This window comes from Uloborus diversus, chromosome 8, assembly GCF_026930045.1.
Source record: "Uloborus diversus isolate 005 chromosome 8, Udiv.v.3.1, whole genome shotgun sequence".
Taxonomy (NCBI): domain Eukaryota; kingdom Metazoa; phylum Arthropoda; class Arachnida; order Araneae; family Uloboridae; genus Uloborus; species Uloborus diversus.
The window spans coordinates 49,046,371-49,068,456 of record NC_072738.1 but is presented as its reverse complement, the minus strand read 5'-3'; the positions used below and the strand labels follow the sequence as shown (position 1 = coordinate 49,068,456).

Below are 22,086 nucleotides of genomic sequence, written 5' to 3'. Positions count from 1 at the left end.
TTCTGGCATGCTGGTCAACCTCGCTTTTTTTTTTGGCGAGCTGGATAATGCGGAGTAATACAGTATCTATGTATCTGCATTAAGTGAAAACAACTCCATGGAAAATTTCTTGTAATGTTACTGATATTAATTTTTGTATTGTTCCCAAAAATAAAAGAATCGTTATTCCCCCTCCCCCTACAATTCTATTTCTAAACATAGAAATAACTTGTACTTCAAACATTGTCCTTTCTTATGATTATACATTTCTACTCATATGTACATGTAGATAATTATGATGTGAAAGCAGTTCAAAAGATGTGCAGAAACACTACAATCTTATGAACTTATTTCATTTCAAAAGTTTTCTGTATTCTGTTTAATACATAAAAATTCATACCCCATTGAAAAGTACTGGAGCTGATTCTGGCTAGCCCTTGAGCAAGTTAAGCCCTGTGTGTGAGATAAAAAAGGATTAAAATTTAACATAAAGTAGGAAGTAAAGGGGTGTAGAAGATCTCAGATGATAAGAAGTAAAATTAACCAAAATATCTTACGAAAATGAAAATTTAAACAAATAATTTTTAAACAGATCAAAAGTTTATAAAAAATTAGTTTGATGTTTACTGTTTTAAGCAAACATTTCAATGACTAAAAAAAATTTTTAACAATATTTTTTTAAAAAACACAGTTGAATCTCATTATTATGTCATACGTTTTAAATACTTTTGGTTGTCAATACCTTACTGTATTTTTTTGTTTGAGGTCATTAACTTTTGTGTTAAACACACATTAACTCTTGAAAAAAACGGGTGGGGCAATTTTTTTTCCAGGATTTTAGGATAGTCATAAATTTTGAATAAAAATGATTCAAAAGCTTGTACTTTATAACAAGGTCTACTACCTCGAAAGAAATTCAGAAAATTTATATGATTAAGATTTTATATAGTTCTGTGATAGACAAAACGGCTCCCCAAAATGCATTGCGATTGCCCCCAAACCTGTTATACGCCAATGTTTGTAGCATATGTACTTAATAGACATATTCTAATGAAAAAAATATGTTTAAAAAATTAACATCACACTTTCGTGAATGTGGACGTGAAATATTTTTCTTCATTTGCTGTTTTATGACTTTTTTAATTTTTAAACATATTCTTTACTATGCATAATGAGAGTAAACTTTTATATGGGAACCATATAATATTTTATTCTTTTTAAATGCATAGTTCTTAATCACAATTGTAGTTAGGTTTCCGAAGATTACCATAAAATGACAAAGTAATTAAAGCACAAATATTGCAAGAAGTTGCATTTACACATTTCAAGGAACCCCTTTTTGCTGCAAAAAATTATGAGCTTTTGGCTGTGAAGTGATCTGAGAAGCTTTTCTCAAATGATTTACATTGAAAAAGGGGTGACTAACTGTTTGTAATATTTGTGCTTCGATTCTTGCAGTAGTGTCGCTACGGGGGGGGGGGGGGGGAGTTCAATCCGGGGTGTCATCCATCTGGGGGGATAGAACCTAAGTGGAATTGCTAGTTTTTGAAAAAATGTGAAATTAAAATGCATTTTTTAGACTACAAACTTGAAAATTTTGTGTTTAAAAAAAAATGCCCCGTACCCCCTTCTTTTCCACCCCACATCATGGAGTGAATCAGGGGCAGATCTAGAGGGGGGCCATGCCCCCCCTCCCCAAAACCTTGTGATTTTAGGAATTTTTTTAAGAAAAAAAAAGAAAAATATATTATGAAAAGATAAAATTTAACACTTGTATTTTACTGAAAGAAAAGTTTAGGCTTTAATTGGGGGTGAAATTATATCCCTATCCTCAAAACAAAACTTTTTTTCCCCAAATTTTTCTCCATCTTTTACATCATTTCTTTATTTCAACTACAGACACTTGGACGATCTCTAAATGCTGCGGTTCTCAGAGTATACCTTTTGTTCACAAGACCAAACAGAGCCTAAATTTTCGTTTTTATGACTTTAATTTCGAAACTAGGAGGAGAACCCACTTTTCTCCCATGCCCTTTCAAGAATGCCTTGATATGTAGCCAAAAACTGCATTTTAAGTCTTTTATTTGGAAAAAGTGTCAACGGAAACTAGCTTATCCAGCCCTTATCACTTAACTTGCTTAAAAGCAACTTAAATGAATTTTTTTTTTTTTGGACTTCAATTACAAACAAGTTTTGATAGAACCTCCTCCTTCCCTAGTTTATATCGTGATGCTAGCTTTAAAAGGAGGTTTTTCGGAGGAGCTCACGAATCTTCCATCCCTTTCTAAAATATGTATAATTATAGTTAAAAATCGAATTTTTAGAGCCTCAAAGGCAAAATATTTCCAGGAAGGAAGGATTCTAAGCACTTTCTCACTGTATAATGACAGAATATTTTGGTTTCTAAGCTTTATTTTCAAAAAGTATTTTTGGTCCAGCGGCCAAAACCTGGCCTTTCTCCGTACATCATCAAAAATATACAAAATGCTTTTTTAGTTTCCTAATTTTCAAAAATTACTCAAAAATTTAAATTTTGAAACATTTTTGAGGGAGATTCCTAAATTCACCCCCTCATCTAATAATGTCTCGATACCCACGAAAATTGAGTTTTTAAAACTTCATTTTAATAAAATTTCTGGGGAGTTATCAGGGCTCAATTTCCCAATAGGCAGAGTAGGCAGCTGCCTAGGGTGGCAAACTTTTCAGGGGCAGCAAATTTGCTAGTATAATACACATTTTTTGAATTAAATTGTTATTCTTGAACGTAAAATATTAACATTCTTTCACTTTCCACAGAGACCATTTTTTCTGGCAATTTAATAATGATTACTTTTACACATCTTATGAAATCAAATGTTTTTCAATCATGGTATTTGTCAAAACGTCAGCAAAATTTGCCGAATAAAAAATTTTGTGGGAGATCACTGTGATCGGCGCTCCTCAGAATGTGAAATGCCATCATTTCTTCATAAGTTTGACAGTTTGAATCTGGGGAACACTTTTTTATGTTTTTTTGAGTCAAGGATATTTTGCTTCTTTTAGGGGGGGAGCAGATTTCAAATTTGCCTAGGGGCGGCATGGAACTAAATTCAGTCCTGGGGAGTTTGTTCAAAAATTTCGGATGACCCCTCCCAAAACAATCGGCTGGATCCGCCACTGGAGTGAATACTATACTCAAGATTAGGTTTATATATTCTCAATACTTTGACCTAGTAGTGGCTTCCTCGAGTACCAAAAAACTGAAACCCATAGTCTTTCTAAGTATTTGACATGCGTTTGAGCCATAAATTTCATACACCCCCTTACTTTTTTAACCTCTGGACTACCTGCACATTTGTGTCTAGAGCAAGTTACATAGTTTTTATTTGTTTTTTGTACATTAGCCCACTTACAAATTTTGTAAAGCACAGATGTAGTTGTTTCTGAAAATTGTATGAATTACATGTTTACATAGAATTTGTTTACATTTCTTTTTTTGAGTTTTCAAGGGGAGGGTCAGGATGACACCAAAAATTACCACCCGCTGGTTATTGTTTTATGGTTACTTTGGTTGCAAAAAAGAAATTTATTTATTTCTCCCAAAGATATTTTCCACTTTTATTAAAAAGAAAATGCATTTTTGATTTGTATAAACATGATTTTAAAGTTATTTTGAATCTTTAATGTTCATAGGGCTTTTCTCCTCATATATCTCCTTTTGCAAGGATCCGTGACATTGGGGATCTTCTCACCAGAGCTGGATATTCAATGCTTACAATAGTAAGATTCTTAAATGACGTGAACCTCATTCATTTATCATTTTTCAATCCAAATTCTTAAATCCTAACTGTCTTTTCATTTAATTCAGGACACTGATGAAATTAAAGTGAATTATCCGACAATGTTCGAGCTATTAGAAGACTTAAGAGGTGTAGTATAATTATATAAAGTTAGAAACCTAGTTTATTAAACATGATTGATCATGATCTCTTCTCCCTCATATATAGTATTTAAAGTATGCAATTTATTTTTTTTTTCAGTTTTAAAATAGGAAATTAATAGAATTGGTGCTCCATTTATGTATTTGTACCAGACAACCTCCTTTATCTGGATTAACTTCCACCAAAGGCAATCCAGATTGTCAAAATTCTAGGTGATACGGGTAATAAGCAAAACAAATCCTTAAATAAAGAGGCAAAACGTTCATTACCACAAAAAAACATGTTTTGTGAGAAAATTATATAGAATTCTTCACAGCAGGGGTTCTCAATCTTTCAGACTTGCTTCTCACTCTTAACATTGCTCTGAGGTAAAACCCCATCAGAACTTCTTTGCTTTTAGATTTTTTCTTTGCAAAACTGTAAAAACATTTCTTTTCCAGCCATTAATTAATAAGTTTTTGAAAATGTCAAACTTTAATAACTCTAATCTGTAATAAAATCGGTTTCCATAGGAAAAATATCCTGCTAAACTAGGGGGAAAATATCTGAGCCCCCCCCCCCCCCCCCCCATCCCTTAAAATTTTGCATATGTGCACCCATTATGATGACCCATGTGGGGGAGCACCTTTTTGGAGGAACTCCATTTTTCTACTTTCATCCACTCATCCCGAAACACACATAATCCTTTTTTCAGTGGATCATTTTCCGAGGTAGAATGTCTGTTCATGATACATTTGAAAAATTCAATCTCAACAAAGCATTAAACCTTACAAAATGGTCGCCTATCCTATAAAATATAAAAATAGTTTTCATTGTGATTGACAACGCATGCACAGAGATATATTTCCAACATTGGTCCATGAGTAAAGAGGAAGCAACCATTCGGCTCCTCATGGTCTGCTGCCAAAAGAAAAACATACAAACAAAATCAAAACGAAAACAATTTCTGCGTTTGCGGCCACATGATTTTTGTTGTTGCTTTTTATTTTACATTTTTTGTTTTCTTTATTTTTTCCCCCTTAAAATAATGTTTTCTTTTGTAAAATATTGTTATAAGCTAGAATACGGGGTTTTAGCCATCCTGTATGGAAGTTTGCTGGGACGCGGCACAATTTTTCAAAGTACGGGACTGTCCCTTGAAATCTGGGACGTCTGGCAACCATGCCCCCAACACACACTCTAAACCATATAAGGTCCATTAAGTAGTACAATCAGAAAATGGGAATTTTAAACTGTACAATTGACTCTCGCAACAACGTGATTTGATTTACGCGAAATGGCTATAACGCGATTTTTTCCCCAGTAAAAATTTTTTGACCTAATGCGAATTAATAGCCAGCAACACGAAAATTTTCGGAAGGGAGTCGTGTTGCGCAAGTATCGACATTGTTATTGGCTTTAATATTTTGTGACTATTTTTCTTTTTATCAACATGTTGGATTTTTCACAACCCATTTCGATGGAGAACTTGAAGCCATTCATGTGACCTTACAACAACTTGCTTCACATCTGAATCCCTTCCAAAAAGCAGTAATACTTTCAGTCTCGACCTCTGCTTTACAGGCTTTGTCTAGTAATCACCATGAAATTAAGGGGTCTCGTATACAGAGCTGCAAAAAACTCCTGAGGGGTATTGAGAAAACTGCGGCTTTTCAGTGGGTACCATCCCACTGTGGTCTGCCCGGAAATGAAAAAGCCGACTTTTCTTGGCCAAGAAGAGATGTAATATTCTCCAAAGGTCTCGTGGAGCCTTGCCTCTCCACACTGCTGGATTGGAGATCAAGAGAGTTTATCAGGATGCATTTCGTCGTGTTGCTTCCCGGGCTGCTGAAGGTAAATCCTGGGGGAGACTGTGCGATGCGTCCCACTGTATCCCGAATTCTCCTCGAGCTGCTGCTGTGGCTGCTTTCGGAATTTTAACAGGACACGATTGTCTCAATGACTATTTGTTCCGCTTTCACCTGAAGAATTCCCCGACCTGCACTTTATGCAACTCTAGACAAGTCATGGACACTGCTCATCTGGACGACTGCTCTGCACTAACTCATTTTAATTGTGTTGTTGATAAATATTGGAGAGCCTGCGGTTTTATGGCCTAATGGCCGATCAATCCGGTATTTGAAATAAAATAAATAAGTATTGGCTACTTAAAATTTTTTTTCGCAAATGAACCTTCATTCCTTTAGCATCACTGACTCTAAGCTGCTCTTGTATTGTAAATTAAAGAAGCCTGGAAGAGGGGTGTTGCCATAGATGAAACATTATAAAAGAATTAGCAATGCAACTGTATTTAAAATATATTCGGTAACATATAACGGTTTGTTCACGCAGCATGAATCATCATCATCTTTATCATTACTGTACAGAAAATATAGTGAATTATTTGATTAGTATGCTGTAGGTGCCGTACTAATTTTTTTTTTTTTTTGTATGTTCCTCTTTTCCCATTGATCATTGATTTTGCATCTTAACAGTATGTTATGTTGAATGAAACAGCTTTAAAAAAAATCCGTTCTTGATGCAAGAAATGGTAATGTATAGTTAAGGAATGATTTAAAACATATTGAGGTGGTGTTTACAAGCATGTTAAATAATTGGATATGTTTATAAAAGTTTTTACGCATACCTTTTTCAACAACGCGAAATTTCGACTTACAGGAGGGGTGCTGGAACGCATGCCTCACGCAAGTCCGGACTCGACTGTAGTTAGTTAGATTTTCCAATGAAAATATAGATAAGTTTCACAAAACTTAGTGTTGCTAAATAAATTTATTTTAAACATGTAACCGTGTTTACTCGCGTATAAGTCGACCTCACTACTTTTAGGAGGAAAATCGGAGGCAAAATCGAAAACCCAAGTATAAGTCAAGCACGTACTTTCCGAAAAAAATCGGGAAATATTTGCCTCTAATTTTGAATATAAACATTGTAAAAAGGAGGAAAATGAAATGCAATGAACATTTGTACGTTAAAAAACGTCCCATTATTATTCTTTTGCACAAAAAAAGGTTTACTTCTGCGATCGCGATTTTTGTAAAGGGTTTGATTTTGCTGCTACGATTTTTGTTACTTGTCGCATTTATTTTTAATAAACATCGTTAAAATTCTGCTGTGTAGCCATATTCTACATTATTTTTATTTTAAATGAGCATTAATTCGCGATTATTGGTAAAATTCGTGAATACGGCGATTCCTTCACATTTTGCCTAGTCAGCCATTTACTGTAATTATTTAGTATTTAATCATTATTTTACAATTACCATGTATATTTATAGCAGGATGTGTAAGTATTTACTTCTACACCATTTGCTTAAAAGAGTTGGACTAAAATCGGGAAAATGTTCATATTTTCAAGTGTGTTTTTTCCCCCCCCAAGAATTGTTCAGGAAATTTTTTTTAAAGTTCTGCCCCTCTTATAAGAATACCCCCGAACTTTTAACCCTCATTTTTTGTACTAAATTTCTCGACTTACAAGCGATTATATACAGTATTAAAACTCGTGAAAATAAATCATCAAAAAACAAATGCAAATCAATTTGAGGTAATCTAGGATCAAAATGAAGTAATAATATGATATCAATCATTGTCACAATAATGAGAGGGATTCAATTGCTTGTCATGGATAACTTTTTTAATATTAGGTTGTAAGTGTGACAAAGCGAGGGATGTAGTATTTAAGGGAAAATGATTGTTTTTGACTCTGGGAATTTCAAACCTTCAACTCCTTTACCCCAAAATTGGTCTGCCTCTGACACTATGACTCCGACTCTGGCTCTGCATTCTTGGACAAAGCAAATTCTGCTTATTCAGGGCTTTGCTAGATGTTTTGACATTATGTATGCAGGGTTGGTGCTTAGTAGTTCTGCTTCCCTAGGCAATTCTTGCAAGTGCCGCCCTCCTTTTAATCATACAAATAATAAATGAAAAAGAAAAGCAAAACCACACACCAGTCATTTAGGGGGACTCAGGCAAAAACAATTTTTTTATTCTGAGTTTCATTTCTGGCTATGCAAAAAAGTTTAAAATCTAATTTAAAGTAGAATTTCCAACTACCTTTTTTGTATATAAAACACTGTTGCACTTTTTAAATTTTAAACTAGTCAATAGGTGACCAAATTTTAAACTAGTCGCCTAGCTAACTCAGCCCGCCTCCAGCTTCTTAAGTTTCCTTCAAATCAAATATGCGTCTTACTTAGGAGCCGCTTCAACTTCATTGTGCTCCTTTTTATCCAATTCTATTTACCAGTAGTATAAAATTTACTGGTGCACAAATTATTGATTTTTGACTGCAAGCTGTTCCAAACTTAAAACTTATGGGAGGGGGAAATTTTCCATTTACCGAATGAAATTCAAATTTTTACCGAGTAACAAAACATAAACATGAGCACATACCATACCTAAATCTAATGACAAAGGACATTAGACATCACCATAACTAAAAAAAATGATAGCAATAAGTTTTAAAAAATTGCACTGTTGCATTACTGTTTCTAAATTTGCTGAATTTGGAAATGTTCTAGGAGTTCACTTTGCCCTTCTGGGGGCCTCTATTTCAGGGTTAGTTGGCTAATTATTTTAACTTTTATAGAAACTTACTCCCAGTGGCGGTTCATGCCTTGAAAAAGTGAGGGCACCAGATCATGGGTGCACTTGCCCCCCCCCCCCCCCCCCCCCCCCCCCCCCGGTTTTGGGAAGGAAAGAAGAATTTTTTTTAAAAATATTTTTTAATATTTTAAGCTAATTACTTGAAGACAAATAGCCAAGAAAAGAGTAAACTATCTAACCTTGTGCAAATGAAGGCTTCTTTTTTATTGTATGTTGTTTTTTTACATAGCCTGAACATTCAAGCTATGTAAAATAAACAGCATACAGGCAGGGTAACGGTCTCTGTGAACCCTGCTGTAAATATTGAGATTCAATGTGTTGGTATAGAGGGAGGAAAAATAAGAGATAATCCGTGGGAGCGTATAATCTGTACCTCATTAATTTTACACTTTTTTAACACATAATCCGCGGATTATAAGACTACAATCCATTTTTTTTTTAAATTTCAAGCACGTATGTACATAAAAAAAGGGGAAATAAATAAAAATATAAATTATTGTCTGAAAATATTAAGGGGACCCAGGCACCCTCCGGCCCCTCCCACGAGCCTCCACTGCTTACTCCTGTAAGTTATTTTCAAATAGATATTTCAACTAATTCATTTTTTAACCTCCTTATAATATTTTGATGTATGTATGTATGTATTCTTTCACAGGTATGGGAGAAAGTAATGTAAGCTGGAATCGTAAGTCTCACATTAGCCGAGATTCTCTTCTTGCTGCTGCTTCTATTTATACAGGTGAATTATAAATTTATTATTAAATGGAAATTGTCAATTCAGGAGGATTTTTTTTTCAGATAAAAAAGTATTTGAATATAAATAGCATTATCTTTTGTCTTTGTGCACTTAGAAATGTATGGTAATGAAGACAAAACAGTTCCTGCTACTTTTGAAATTATCTATCTTATTGGATGGAAGCCACATAAGTCTCAAGTAATTATTCAGATGAATAATTTTCTTTCAAAAACTTATAATGTACCATTAATGTTAACTACAATATTATTTTCCTTTCAGAGTAAGCCAGCGAAAAGAGGGTCTGGAACAGTTTCAATGAAATCAATTTCGGAATTAGAATCAAAAAGTTGATGTTTAAACATTGACAATTTGTATGTAGAGTAAATGCATATTAAAAAAATTTGTTTTACTTCATACTTAGGAAAATATTTTTGTGGAGCACTTGTATTTTATTTCATTTTCTTTCCTTATCAAATTTTATGAAACTTCTTCATGATTTTTCCCTACTGTGTTTTAACAAATACTTTCCAACTTTTACCATAAGGTTGTTGTAATTTTTATTTCATGAAGACACTTTGATATTACACACTTAAAGAAGGCTTGCATCCATCTTAAAAATAGCCGGGAAATATTTCAATTTATTTGGAAAATATTTAAACAAAAAATATCTAATATGATTTGTAATATTTTTCTCAATTTTTAAATTTATCTACTTATTTGCTGCTTAAATGTTTTCTTCAGAATTTATTTTACGATTCAGCATTTCTGTTGAAAACAAATTACTGGAGAAAGATTGCAGTGGTGCATGACTGCACATTCATGAAATCATTTTTTCTTTCATCTAGTGAAAAATGAGCAAGAAAAATTAATCAAGTATGAATTCAAACCTATAATTTTATTGTACTTTTTATGAATTTAATCCACAAATTGTAATGCATCGCCCCCCTATCTCCCCCCCTGCTCACAAGACCATTGCCTGGGGTCGGAATTAGGGGCAGTACCCTATCTTTTGAGACTGATGATGTCTCAACTTTAGAATTTCATGCAAAAAAGTCTCCAAAGCTCCCGTCTTATAACATAAACAATGATCCTCTGAAATTACGTTTTATGAACTTCAACCTCTTAACATTTGTGGAGGGAGTACCAAACTCCATCAGTCCTCCTAACCTCATTAAAGGTGGCCCATAATCACATGTTTAGGATTTCCTATTTCGAAATTTTTCTGGGGGAGAGTTTCAAACCACAGCCCATCCCCTTTCATCATCCTTAATATCATCGACCATGGTATTAAATTGCATTTTTGAAATGTAAGTTTCTAAATATCTCTGAGATAAATTCCTTGAATCCTAGCTTTTCCTCCAACAGCACCAAACATGATTTACAATCATATGTTTAAGATTTTAATTTTGAAAAGTTTTTCAGGAAAACCCTCTGAACATCCGAAAGAGAGTCGTCATATCCCTGTATACTCTAATATTACTTCAAATACAATAGCAACGTTTTGTCAAAGTTCATATTGCTAGCTCTCTCTCCCAGCATACATACAGTTGCTCAAAATGTATTGAGATACATTACAGAGGAACCTGAAAGTCAGCGTGTGTATCTCCCCCCCCCCCCTCCCTATTTTTATTTTTCATGTGTCATTTATGGTTTCATGTTTTGTTATGTACAGTTGGATGTCACCTTGGAGTCTTAAGTGTCATAAACATTGGTAGAACACCATCCATGCCATAACACAGTAGAATTCTGCACCATGTTCTTGTGATATTTTGCAGATAGTTTCAAGGATTTATAGATTCTTTGTCGCAAAACATCTGCTAAAACATGGCGCAGAATTTAAATTTTACCGATACTTTTAAAACTTTGAGTTAACTGTAAATAACAAACATTAATTCAAAATTGACATAATGTTGAAAGGAAAGGAGAGAGTAGACTCTCTTCAAGTAATGTAATATTTTACTTATGTACAAAAGAAACCAAAAAAGAAAGTAAATGCTATTTTAGTTAATACAAATCATAATAATTTGAACAAAAATGTTGTTTTAATTCAATTATGGTTATAATTTAAAATAAAACAAAATCAAATCAAAATTTATGCTCAAAAAAATGTTGAAACAGTACCTAATAACTTAAGAAAAACTTTTCTTTTTCGAAGTATAATCTCTTGTCCGGCCGTCCTTGCTTTTTATGACCTCTCATAGTTTATTTGGCAAATTGGATCAATCTCTTGCAAAGCGATCCATTGATTTCTCATGACCAAAAATTTTCTTTATAAGCCAAGGGGAGGATCCATGGTGTCTTGACCACCGAAATGAGTACAGAAATTCAAAAAGGAGAATTTCCATTTTTAAATACATAATTTTCATGTTTGTATAATGTGAGAAAACTGGAATTTGAGGGCTTGTAATTATGTATTTGGACCCCCTCCAAAATGAAATCCTGGTAATGTCAGACACCACTGCTGCCAAGACCTCAATGATAACAATTCACATCAAAATAGCAAAAGTTATTTAACTTGAGTTTTATTTGGAAAATATAACCTGCAGCAGACTATACCCCCCCCCCCTCTCCCTCCCTCTTCGATCTATTGCCAAAAAATTTGAATTAACACGCGTGGTGCACACTGGTCAATAACATTGACCAAATTTTGTTTGGTTCCGCCCGTTACTTCTTATGGATAAAGATGAATGGTCTGGACAAGATATTACAAGTGCAAGCACAAACGCATGACTGGATGATGATGCAATAGCAAACAAAGTTAAATCAAGAAATTTGCAAATAATGTTTTAACGTAACGTTTGAATCTTCTAACGATTTTTTTTCCCGATTCTTTCTTATTTTCTTGTATATCTAACATCTAAAAGAAAGTATTTTAGATGTGAAATTTTTCGAATTGTGATGGATTGGCTGTTTTTGAGATGCTTCCTAATGTTCATGTGAATCCTTTTTTTGAAATTAGATTATCCCGGCTGAGCTTATTCGCAACTCCAATGAATTATAGGGGGGCACTCCAGCCACCGTCAAATGGCGGATGAAAAAGGTAAAACAAACAAATGCCGTAACTTATAGCTTGTTTTTACGCTTAGTAAATGACAGCAAATTATCATCGTGTTTGTGGGAAGCTTTCTTTTCTATTCTTCTGAAATTACATTAGACCATATAAACTCTCTGAAGCCTGTAATTTACCCCAAAGAAAACATGTGGAATGGAATATTTTACCATTTTCTTTGGTATTATTAATCACCGCAATGGTAGCGTTTTTGAGCTCTGGAGTTGCGAATAAAAGCAAAATATTTTGTAAATAATATTTTATAGTTTTTTTTTAAAAAAATTTGTAGGAAGTTTTAGTTGCTTTTCCTGCGAATATTGCTGCAAATACTCTAAAGAAATTAACTTTAAACTACTTAATATTACTCTAAAGAAACATTCTAAATGTACGTAAGTCTTGCGGAGAGATCACCCTGACGAATCCTATGACGAATCATTAAAAAGAACGGCATTGCTCATTTGTACTCCAAATAAGGTATATTACCAAACTTCTGTATAAAGGCAAAAAAAAAAAAAAAATAATAATAATAATAAATAAATAAATAAACTAAAAATTTAATTTGAATTCTGAAACTTTGAATTCAAATTATGTTTTTCGCAATCACGAGTTGCGACAAGACCCTACTCATTAGAGTTATTGTTTCTAGAAATGGCTCCCCCCCCCAAGCATGTCCTGGGTGGTTATGTGTGTATAGTTGTGTGTGTGCAGGCTTAAGTGTGTGCACGTAGGCCTGTGTATGTGTGTAAAGGCGCTCACGCGTTGGCGAGTGTGTATGAGCATGCGTGTGAAGGACATGGACGCCACCACCCAGCAGAAGTGGATTCCGGGGGACAGTGCTCAGGAACAGAGCAGCCGCGCCGGTGGGCGGTGGTGCTGCTGGTCCAAGCTGAAAAATAATCCCAACGTCAAGGACTATCAAATGAGAACAATAAGCAATCGTGATTGCTCAAAAACCCTACTTATGACTATAAAAATACAGAAACGCTAGTGGAGAGTAGAGTCCCTATGGGGACTCTAGGGAGACGAAAAGCCTCGACACGATTTCTACGGTTACAGTTATAAAAGTAAAATACTTAAAACAAAGTTGGCAACATAACCTTCTTTCAGATTTGTAAACATGGCAGTGAAAAAGCGTGTTAAAGTTAGTAAAAATAAGAAGAAAAATTGGAATAAATATTGTGATGTTCAAGAAGTAGAAGATTATCTTGAAGAAAAACGATTTGAAGAGAGGATTGGGTAAAGAATTATTTTCTGTTGTTTTTTTCTTGTATCGGTAAAAGTTTCTTTTCAAATTGTACTACCTTCTGTGATTGAGCATTGCTTGAAGAACTGTGATATACTCTTTGGCTGGTCCACAAGTTATTTGTAAGCGAAACTACTCTTTCTATCACTGCATTTGTGCTTGGGCTGGGCGATATAGGAATTTGTATCGTGATGCATCGCCAACCTTATTTAACGATGTAGTTCAAGCAGTTTGAATTATTCGTTACGCTATAGGGGCACCCCCCCCCCCCATTAAGGGAAGAGTTACTTACAAAAATCCAGCTTTTGTCGGATTTTTTCCAAATTTGGCACCTAGGTCCTTCAATGCTCAGGAGTTCACGTCAGGCAGTAGCCCATGTGAATACTACTCAATGAGAAACTACCCAATGTAGATTTCTGCGCATCAAAAGACATCTGAGCCAAATCTGGAAAAGATCCTACAAAAGCTAGATTTTTTTTAAGGAAAACCCCTATGGGTTTTGCCCCCCATAGGAGATAAAAACTGCCCTATGAGAATTCCCAAGCGTCAAAGCACAAATGTACCAAATTTGGAATAGATCCAAAAAAAACTGGGTTCTTATAAGGTGCCTCCCCCCCCCCCCCTTGCATGGGGGTTGTCCCCATGTCTTTTATATTGTCTTCTATTGCGGGACGAAAACGAGAATTCCCGAGTGTTGAAGGACATATGTGCCGGTTTTAGAAAAGAGCTGACTAAAACTGGATTTTTACAATGATATACTCTTATGGGGGGTTTTCGTTCCATGGCGGAATGAAAACTACCCCATGTGAATTCCTGAGCATCAAAGAATCTCTGTGTTAAATTTGGGAAAATCGGACAAAAACTTGATCTTTATAAGGAGAACTCCCTATGGGATATCCTCCATCGGGGAAGCAAAAACTACCTTGTGGGAATTTTCGAGCATCAAAGGACCTCTGTTCTTAATTTGAAGAAGATTCAACAAAAAATTGAATTTTATAATGACATGGGAGTTGCCTCCCATAGCGGGGTGTGAAATCTACCTTTTCTAAATTTAAGAGCAGCATCAAAAAAACTCTGCCATAGTTGGAAAAGATCCAATTTTTTTTTTTTTTTTGAAAGACAAGCCTCCTATGGCGGAGTTGCCCCCCATAGTGGGGTCTGTAAACTGCCCTATGTGTATTCCTGAGCTTCAAAGAACCTCTGTACCAAATTTGGAAAAGGGCGGACTAGCATGGGGATTTCTGTTCTTCTATATTTTTGCTTGGTTAAGAAAAAAGCTTGGATTTACCAGGGGTCTAGCCAGAGGATATTTGGGTACGTTAACGGACTCTTCACAAAAATCAAATAAACCAAAACAAACCTTTCACAAAATCCCGATCAACCAAAACGGACCCTTCACAAAATTCTGACAAACAAGAACGGATCTTTCACAAATTGTTCATTGAAAGAGCAAATCTGAATGCAAAACAATGCATATTTCTGTGTATAAACCGATAATTTTTGGAACCTTTTTTGAAGTCAAACTAGAGGGATCAGCTTATACAAAATCGGCTAATTTTGAAAGAAAAAAATCGGCACTCTTGCGATGCTCCTGCAAGCGATAAATAATTGCTACTGCCAAATAAATATAATGGTTGTTGTTTGCTTCTTGGAAAGAAATTAACAGCCGAAAATAAGTTTGGATTTATATAATTTTTTTTTTTTGTTTTATCACAGCTAATTAGCAGCGGTGTTGTCATAAACTTTTCTGAAAAAGCGCTGGTAAGCAGTGCTCGAAATTAGCGGTCGTTAGTTGTATTTTGCAACTGTAAATTTCATTTTGACGACTGCGATTTGAAACGTAGTCGTCACTGTGACGCCTAGCTCCCCCCCCCCCCCTACTAAGCTTTCACTTTCGGAAGATTTGTCTCCAAAAACATCTGCGTGCGTTGCGATCTTGCGATCGCGGAAAATTTCCTGGGAGTATCGCTTTCAGTCGGAAAAGCTTGAACAATTCCCCCCCCCCCCCACCTTCGCCCGCGAACTGTAGCAGCCAGTGTCATTGCAAGCACACCCCTCCATTCCTCCTCTTTCTGGAGTAATCTTTTCTCCCCTTTGTTCCCTTAGTGTTGTTTACCCCCCGATCGCCCCACCCCTCCAAAACCGGACTCATCTCAGGGTTGTTTGAGCAGATAGTCTGATCTTTTTCATGTTTCAAGTTCGACACCCCCGTCGTAACACGAACGCACGGCGAGCACGAGGATTCCTTTTTTTCGCACAGGATTTCGCTCATCTTTCTTTCTTTTTTTAATCATCGCTACCATCATTTTTTATTTGTTGAAAATATGAGTAAACGTAACTTAAAGTCATATTTTACGCCACTAAATACTAGCGGAAATAAACGGCCAAGGATTGCCGATGAAGTCGAAATAAAAAAAAATAATGACGAAGTAGATGCAACTTCTAAATGTACACGGAAAAGTGTCAACGCTGCAACTTTCATCAAGTGGCAAAAGCAGTTTCCGTGGTTGGAAAGAAAGGGTGAAGACCTGATGGTATGTAAAGTCGGTAAAGATTTTGGAAAAAAAGAAGATACTGGGTTCATCGATGGTTGTCCCACTGCAAGATTCGAAACAATAAGTAGTTTTCTTGTTGATTAGTGCAGGCGGTTCATTCGCTTTTTTTATTTTTATTATTATTTTTAAAGATATTTATTAAATTGTGCTTAATTGTTTTTCAAAACACATCATAAATGCAATTTTCAATACTGAACACGTTCTTCTCGGAATAATAGTTCCGGTGTTTGATATTGCAATCCTTTTGCATCTTGCCGATATTATAATTAATACTTTTAAAATATAGAAGTTATTTTTACATGTGCTACGATTAGGTTACCTTTTTTTCTTTTTTATTTTAATTTATAAGATATTATTTTTTCAATACATGCGGACAATGAACACGTGCTTTGCCGGAAGTTTATTTTCGCTTTTGACCTTTCAATCCTTTTGAATCTTGTAAATATATTAATATTATTTGGCAATTGGACACATGCCACTTCAGATTAACTTGTTTTCTGCGTTTGTTTTTCTTTTTGATGAATAAATTTATTTTCGCAATCATTCCAACACTAAACTTTTACTTTGGAAAATTGCGTATCGTGTTCGAGATTGCAATCCTTTTGCATCTTGTCAATGTTTTAATACTTTTAAAATCTAGAAGTTATTTTTACATATGCTACCTTTAGGTTAGCTTATTTTCTTTTTTATTTTAATTTATAATATATTATTTTTTTCAAAACATGCGGACAATGAGCACGTGCTTTGTGAGAAATTTATTCTCGTTTTGGACCTTTCAATCCTTTTGCATCTTGTAAGTAAATATATTAATATTTTGACAATTAGTCACATGACACTCAGGTTAACTTATTTTCTGCGTTTGTTTTTCTTTTAAATGAATAAAAAAATTTCAAAATCATTCCAACACTAAACTTGTTTTTACTTAGTGGAAAATTGCGTATCGTGTTCGAGATTGCAATCCTTTTGCATCTTGTCAATGTTTTAATACTTTTAAAATCTAGAATTTGTTTTTACATATTCTACCTTTAGGTTAGCTTATTTTCTTTTTTATTTTAATTTATAATATATTATTTTTTTCAAAACATGCGGACAATGAGCACGTGCTTTGTGAGAAATTTATTCTCGTTTTGGACCTTTCAATCCTTTTGCATCTTGTAAGTAAATATATTAATATTTTGACAATTAGTCACATGACACTCAGGTTAACTTATTTTCTGCGTTTGTTTTTCTTTTAAATGAATAAAAAATTTTCAAAATCATTCCAACACTAAACTTGTTTTTACTTAGTGGAAAATTGCGTATCGTGTTCGAGATTGCAATCCTTTTGCATCTTGTCAATGTTTTAATACTTTTAAAATCTAGAATTTTTTTTTACATATTCTACCTTTAGGTTAGCTTATTTTCTTTTTTATTTTAATTTATAGTATATTATTTTTTTCAAAACATGTGGACAATGAGCACGTGCTTTGCGGGAAGTGTATTCTCGCTTTTGACCTTTCAATCCTTTTGCATCTTGTAAATATATTAATATTTTTTGACAATTAGTCGCATGCCACTTCAGATTAACTTATTTTCTGCGTTTGTTTTTCTTTTTAATGAATAAATTTATTTTCGAAATCATTCCAACACTAAACTTGTACTTTGCGGAAAATTGCGTATCGTGTTGGAGATTGCAATCCTTTTGCATCTTGTCAATATTTTTTTTTTTTTTGGTTTTATGTCACTAAATTAAGTTAATAGTAATTATGGTACTTGTATAAACTTAGCAGGTGATTCCAAAATGCATTATTTTAATGCATTGTACATATATATCAGCTTGTTTTCATGCATATTATAGTTTAGTATAAATTTCAGCATGTTATTGCACGCATTTGCAAATTGCAACCAAGTAAAGCATAACGGCACCTAAGAAAAAAATATTGGTTGCCAATGGCACCTAAGTAGCTGATGCTAATTTCGACCTCTGCTGGTAAGCACTTTTCTCCCCCCCTCCCTTAAGATTTAATAAACAACAATAATAATAACAAGCGAAATGAACTTAGAACTGCAACGGGAGAGTAAGGCTGGGGAAAAAATATGATCGCTTCAGATAGGGTTACCAACTTCAAAATTATCACCACTTAGTGTTATACCTTTACAATGACTTGATTATAAAATATTCTCATCATTTTACCAGCTTGTTAATATTAGCATTTTTATGGGTGCTGTGTGATGTAACTGTTATTTTGGGAGAAAATTATATGGGTTTGAGTTTTCGATGCTAACAAGGATGATTAACTTTAAATGAACTCTTTTATTCAGCAAGTTACCGCCCTATAGCCAGGGCTAAGGCATCATGTAAACTCTTTGAGTTACCTTTTTTTTTTCCTCTTTAAATGTCTACATTTTGAAAAATGCAATCTTTTAACATCCAATGTGAGAATCTTATTTTGTTCTTTTTTCAAGCTAACTTCGCTTTATTAGGATGCAAAAAAATGAAAAGTCTCTTTATTTTTGTTAGAACACTCATTTCAAGTTTTGAAAGCAAAATTCCAATTTCTTTTATGAGTCAAAAATTAAAATGCTGAATCGATGGTTTAATTTTTTTTTTCTGCTTCAACTGTGTCCACAGATATTGATGATATGTTTATTATAGGACTCTAAAACGCAATTTTAAAATAATTTTATCAAAAATATTTCTTTTACAAGCCGTTCTAATACTTTTGATGCCTTCACTTTGAGAATTGCGATCTCTTTGCATTCGCTATGGGAATACGATGTTTAGTATGCTTTGTTAAGAGGTAAACAAGTAAAAGCTCTTCGTATTTTTGTTAAAATCACGGAATTTATAAGTTTTAAACAAAATTCTGTGATTTTTAAGCGTGTCTTGGGTCAAAAAGTAAAATTCTGAACCCTTGTCTGATTTTTTTTTGTTACAAATATTTTAAATACTGTACAAAAATATTTCTAGTATAATTTAACGTAATGTAGAATTGTAGATAAATATTGATACTTGAGAGAATGATGCCACCCGCCTCCCCCCTCCTCGCAAAATATTAAAAAACATCCCAGAATGATATTCTCAACTCAGAAGTGGAAAACACTCAACTTTAAGTTTAAATGATGCAGTTTGTGCCATCTCTAAATTTTTCTCAAATAGGGAAGTTTTCGATTTTTCAATTTTATTTTTATATGATAGAGTAACATGTATGAACATCATAGGTGAAAAAAATTTTGCGATACAATAAGTAGTTTTTTTAAAATTAATTTTTAAAGTTCAAGCCCTTGTGACGTCAAATGGCATAGGAAGTGACGTCATGCGCTCTTCCGATAGGAGAGAAATGCTAGCGAACCGGTTCCCATGTCATGGGAGAAACCGAAGAACGTGCTTTCAACTTCGAAGACAAAACGTAAAAGGCTTATCTTCTCGCATTTAACTCCTCGCGTACTGGAACATTAAACCTCTCATCCTCTCGTAAATATTCGAAAATCATCATTGATATTATTTGAGGAAGATTATTTAGATTGTGCTTTAACGAATCCGACCTCCATAGTGTGTTCAAAAGGATTATTGAATTTCTAAAAAATAAAAATATCAGCGCGCTCAAAATGTCCCTAGCAAAAACAAGGGATCTTCGGCGGAAGGCTGCCCATTCGTGCCCTGTGACGTAGGCTCGTGACGTTTCAGAAAAGCGCACTTTTGCACGTGGATTTTTAAAAATTCATTAAAAATCAACCACGGTGTTTTAAAATTCGGTGATGGTGAATTTTTTAGTTTTGAGGGTCAATTAACAATATCCAATAGCCAAAATATGAACATTTAATAGGTTGCAACTTCCCTATTTTGTTTTAACAAAAAAAAAATTTTTTTTGAAAAATTATTTGACTTTTCACAAAATTAATTCATTTTTCACAGAATTATTTGATTTTTCACAAAAAACGGACCTTGTGAAAAATCCTGGACAGACCCCTGTTTATGCTAACAATTAGAGCAAACAGCTAAAGTCAAAAAATCACGAATAATGAGAGCCATCGCCAATAGCCATATAAAAGACAATTGTCACGAATGGTAGAGCACAAGATGGTGATGATGTCCCACGGTTTTATAACATTGGTGCACTGATAAACACTGCTGAACATCAATACTTTAGCGATGCAATCCTCAGACTACAGGTGCCGAGTTATCATGAGCCGTATTGTTTCATCAAATGTGGTCCTTCGGAGTGTCATAATATATCATGAAATCTTGATACACCGCGTTACACCAAGAACTGCAACTTATGTCCTCAGTACAAAAAGGTTGCCATGATTAGTTACACCGTTTTGCCTCACTAATTTTCTCACATCGGTCCACATTAGGGCCATTCTATGGAAATCGGTAATTTTGTCTTGCAGGTGACGCTTCCTATGTTTCATTAAAAATAACAATTTAAAAGGATGATGAACAAAATTTTGTTGCTTAAGAAATCACAAATGCATGTATGACTTCTGAAGCAAAAACTTAATTCAAAAATAATTTCTTTTTTATGAAATATAGGAACCGTCACGTGTGGGACAAAATGACCATTTTCAATGGACTGGGCATATACATATTTTTTTTCAATGGTTTAAATAATTAATTCTAAACTAATGATATATGTTTCCTTTACGTTGGAACCAAAACTTTCAAAATCTACAATTTGTTTCGTCATTGCTGTATTAATAGACAGGGTTCGTACGCTCCTTCAAAACTCCTCCAATACTCCTTCAGTTGGGAAATTTTTTTGAAGGGCCCTTCAAACTCCTTCATTTTTGTTTTAACTCCTTCGTTTTTAGTTCAAGACTACATAATCTTCTTCTGTGAAAGTAATATAAAATACTTCGATCGATAACTTAATTTCGTCATAAGGGCAATGTTATAATGTAATAGTAATTTTGTATATTTATTTATTTTTTTTTCATAAAGATGTGATTTACAAATTGATTATGAAAATCATAAAAGTTGAAGGTGAAAATATTATGTGGCTAAGACATTTCATAAGTGAAGTAAATGTAGTTTTATGATTATTGCTTTTCCTTCCACCATTCTCAGCAGCAAAAGTCAGTTTATATAAGTATTATTTTAATATTTAAAAATACATAAGTAGATGTGATAGTGTTAAAAGAACAATTGTTTAGTAAATTGCAGTTTTGACAACCTAAAAAGGGTCATCCACAAGAGACATCATGCCTTGAGGGGGAGACGGGTTTATAAAATTGTGACAAAGGGAAGTGAGAAGGTGATAAAAATGACATCATGCAGTTATTATGATTATGACAATATATTTATGAAAAATTTGACATGTGACAACGGGAGGAGTAAGGTGAAATGTGACACTTGTGACAAAGAAGGAAGTCGATTGAATATGTTGAAAAAAAGTGTGAAATCATTTAAGGACAGCCCAAAAGTACTCCTTCAAAATCTCATTTTACTCCATCAAAACTCCTTCATTTTATTTTTGGAATCGAATACGAACCCTGATAGAGCAAAAGTATTAGCTTATTCATAAACAAGTTACCAGAAGTTGACTTCGGATGTCCCGCACGTGACGCATGTAAATAAATTTTATTTCAAGTAACACAATTGTTTGATAAAAATATAATTGTGTCATGAGTGTGTTTGTATCAAATGTAAAGATTAAAAAAAATTGCTTACCTCTGTTTCATTAAAATATTAAGAGATACAACGAAATGTTAATGAAATTTAAGTGTATTTTTGTCCCGCACGTGACGGTGGAATGGCCCATTAAAAGTATCCGAAAATTTTCACACTGTCATGGTTGTTACGCTGGACTTGGTTTAGCTCACTGCCAATTGAACACCAATGCAGAGTGATAGTAGATTACAATAGGTAAAGGGATTGTGAACCAGTGTGTCCTACATCGGTGTGGTATCGATGCATCGGTTTAGAGAAGAATTCTAAACTGGTGTAATGATGTAGGACTTACACCAGTGTTTTGCAATGTATTGATGCATTGCCCAGCCCTAATTAGTGCTAGGAG

General features: G+C 34.1%; 1 protein-coding gene across 1 annotated transcript in view; it reads left to right on the top strand.

The window, feature by feature from the left end:
* The window catches only part of LOC129227308 (arginine-hydroxylase NDUFAF5, mitochondrial-like), a 30,866-nt gene extending 21,209 nt beyond the window's left edge, over positions 1-9,657 (top strand). The window contains exons 8-12 of the mRNA XM_054861849.1: positions 3,652-3,738; positions 3,827-3,887; positions 9,160-9,243; positions 9,356-9,438; positions 9,520-9,657. Coding sequence (XP_054717824.1) covers positions 3,652-3,738; positions 3,827-3,887; positions 9,160-9,243; positions 9,356-9,438; positions 9,520-9,591 — 387 coding nt within the window. The 3' untranslated portion in view covers positions 9,592-9,657. The remainder of the gene's footprint in view (positions 1-3,651; positions 3,739-3,826; positions 3,888-9,159; positions 9,244-9,355; positions 9,439-9,519) is intronic.
* The last annotated feature ends 12,429 nt before the right edge of the window (positions 9,658-22,086 follow it).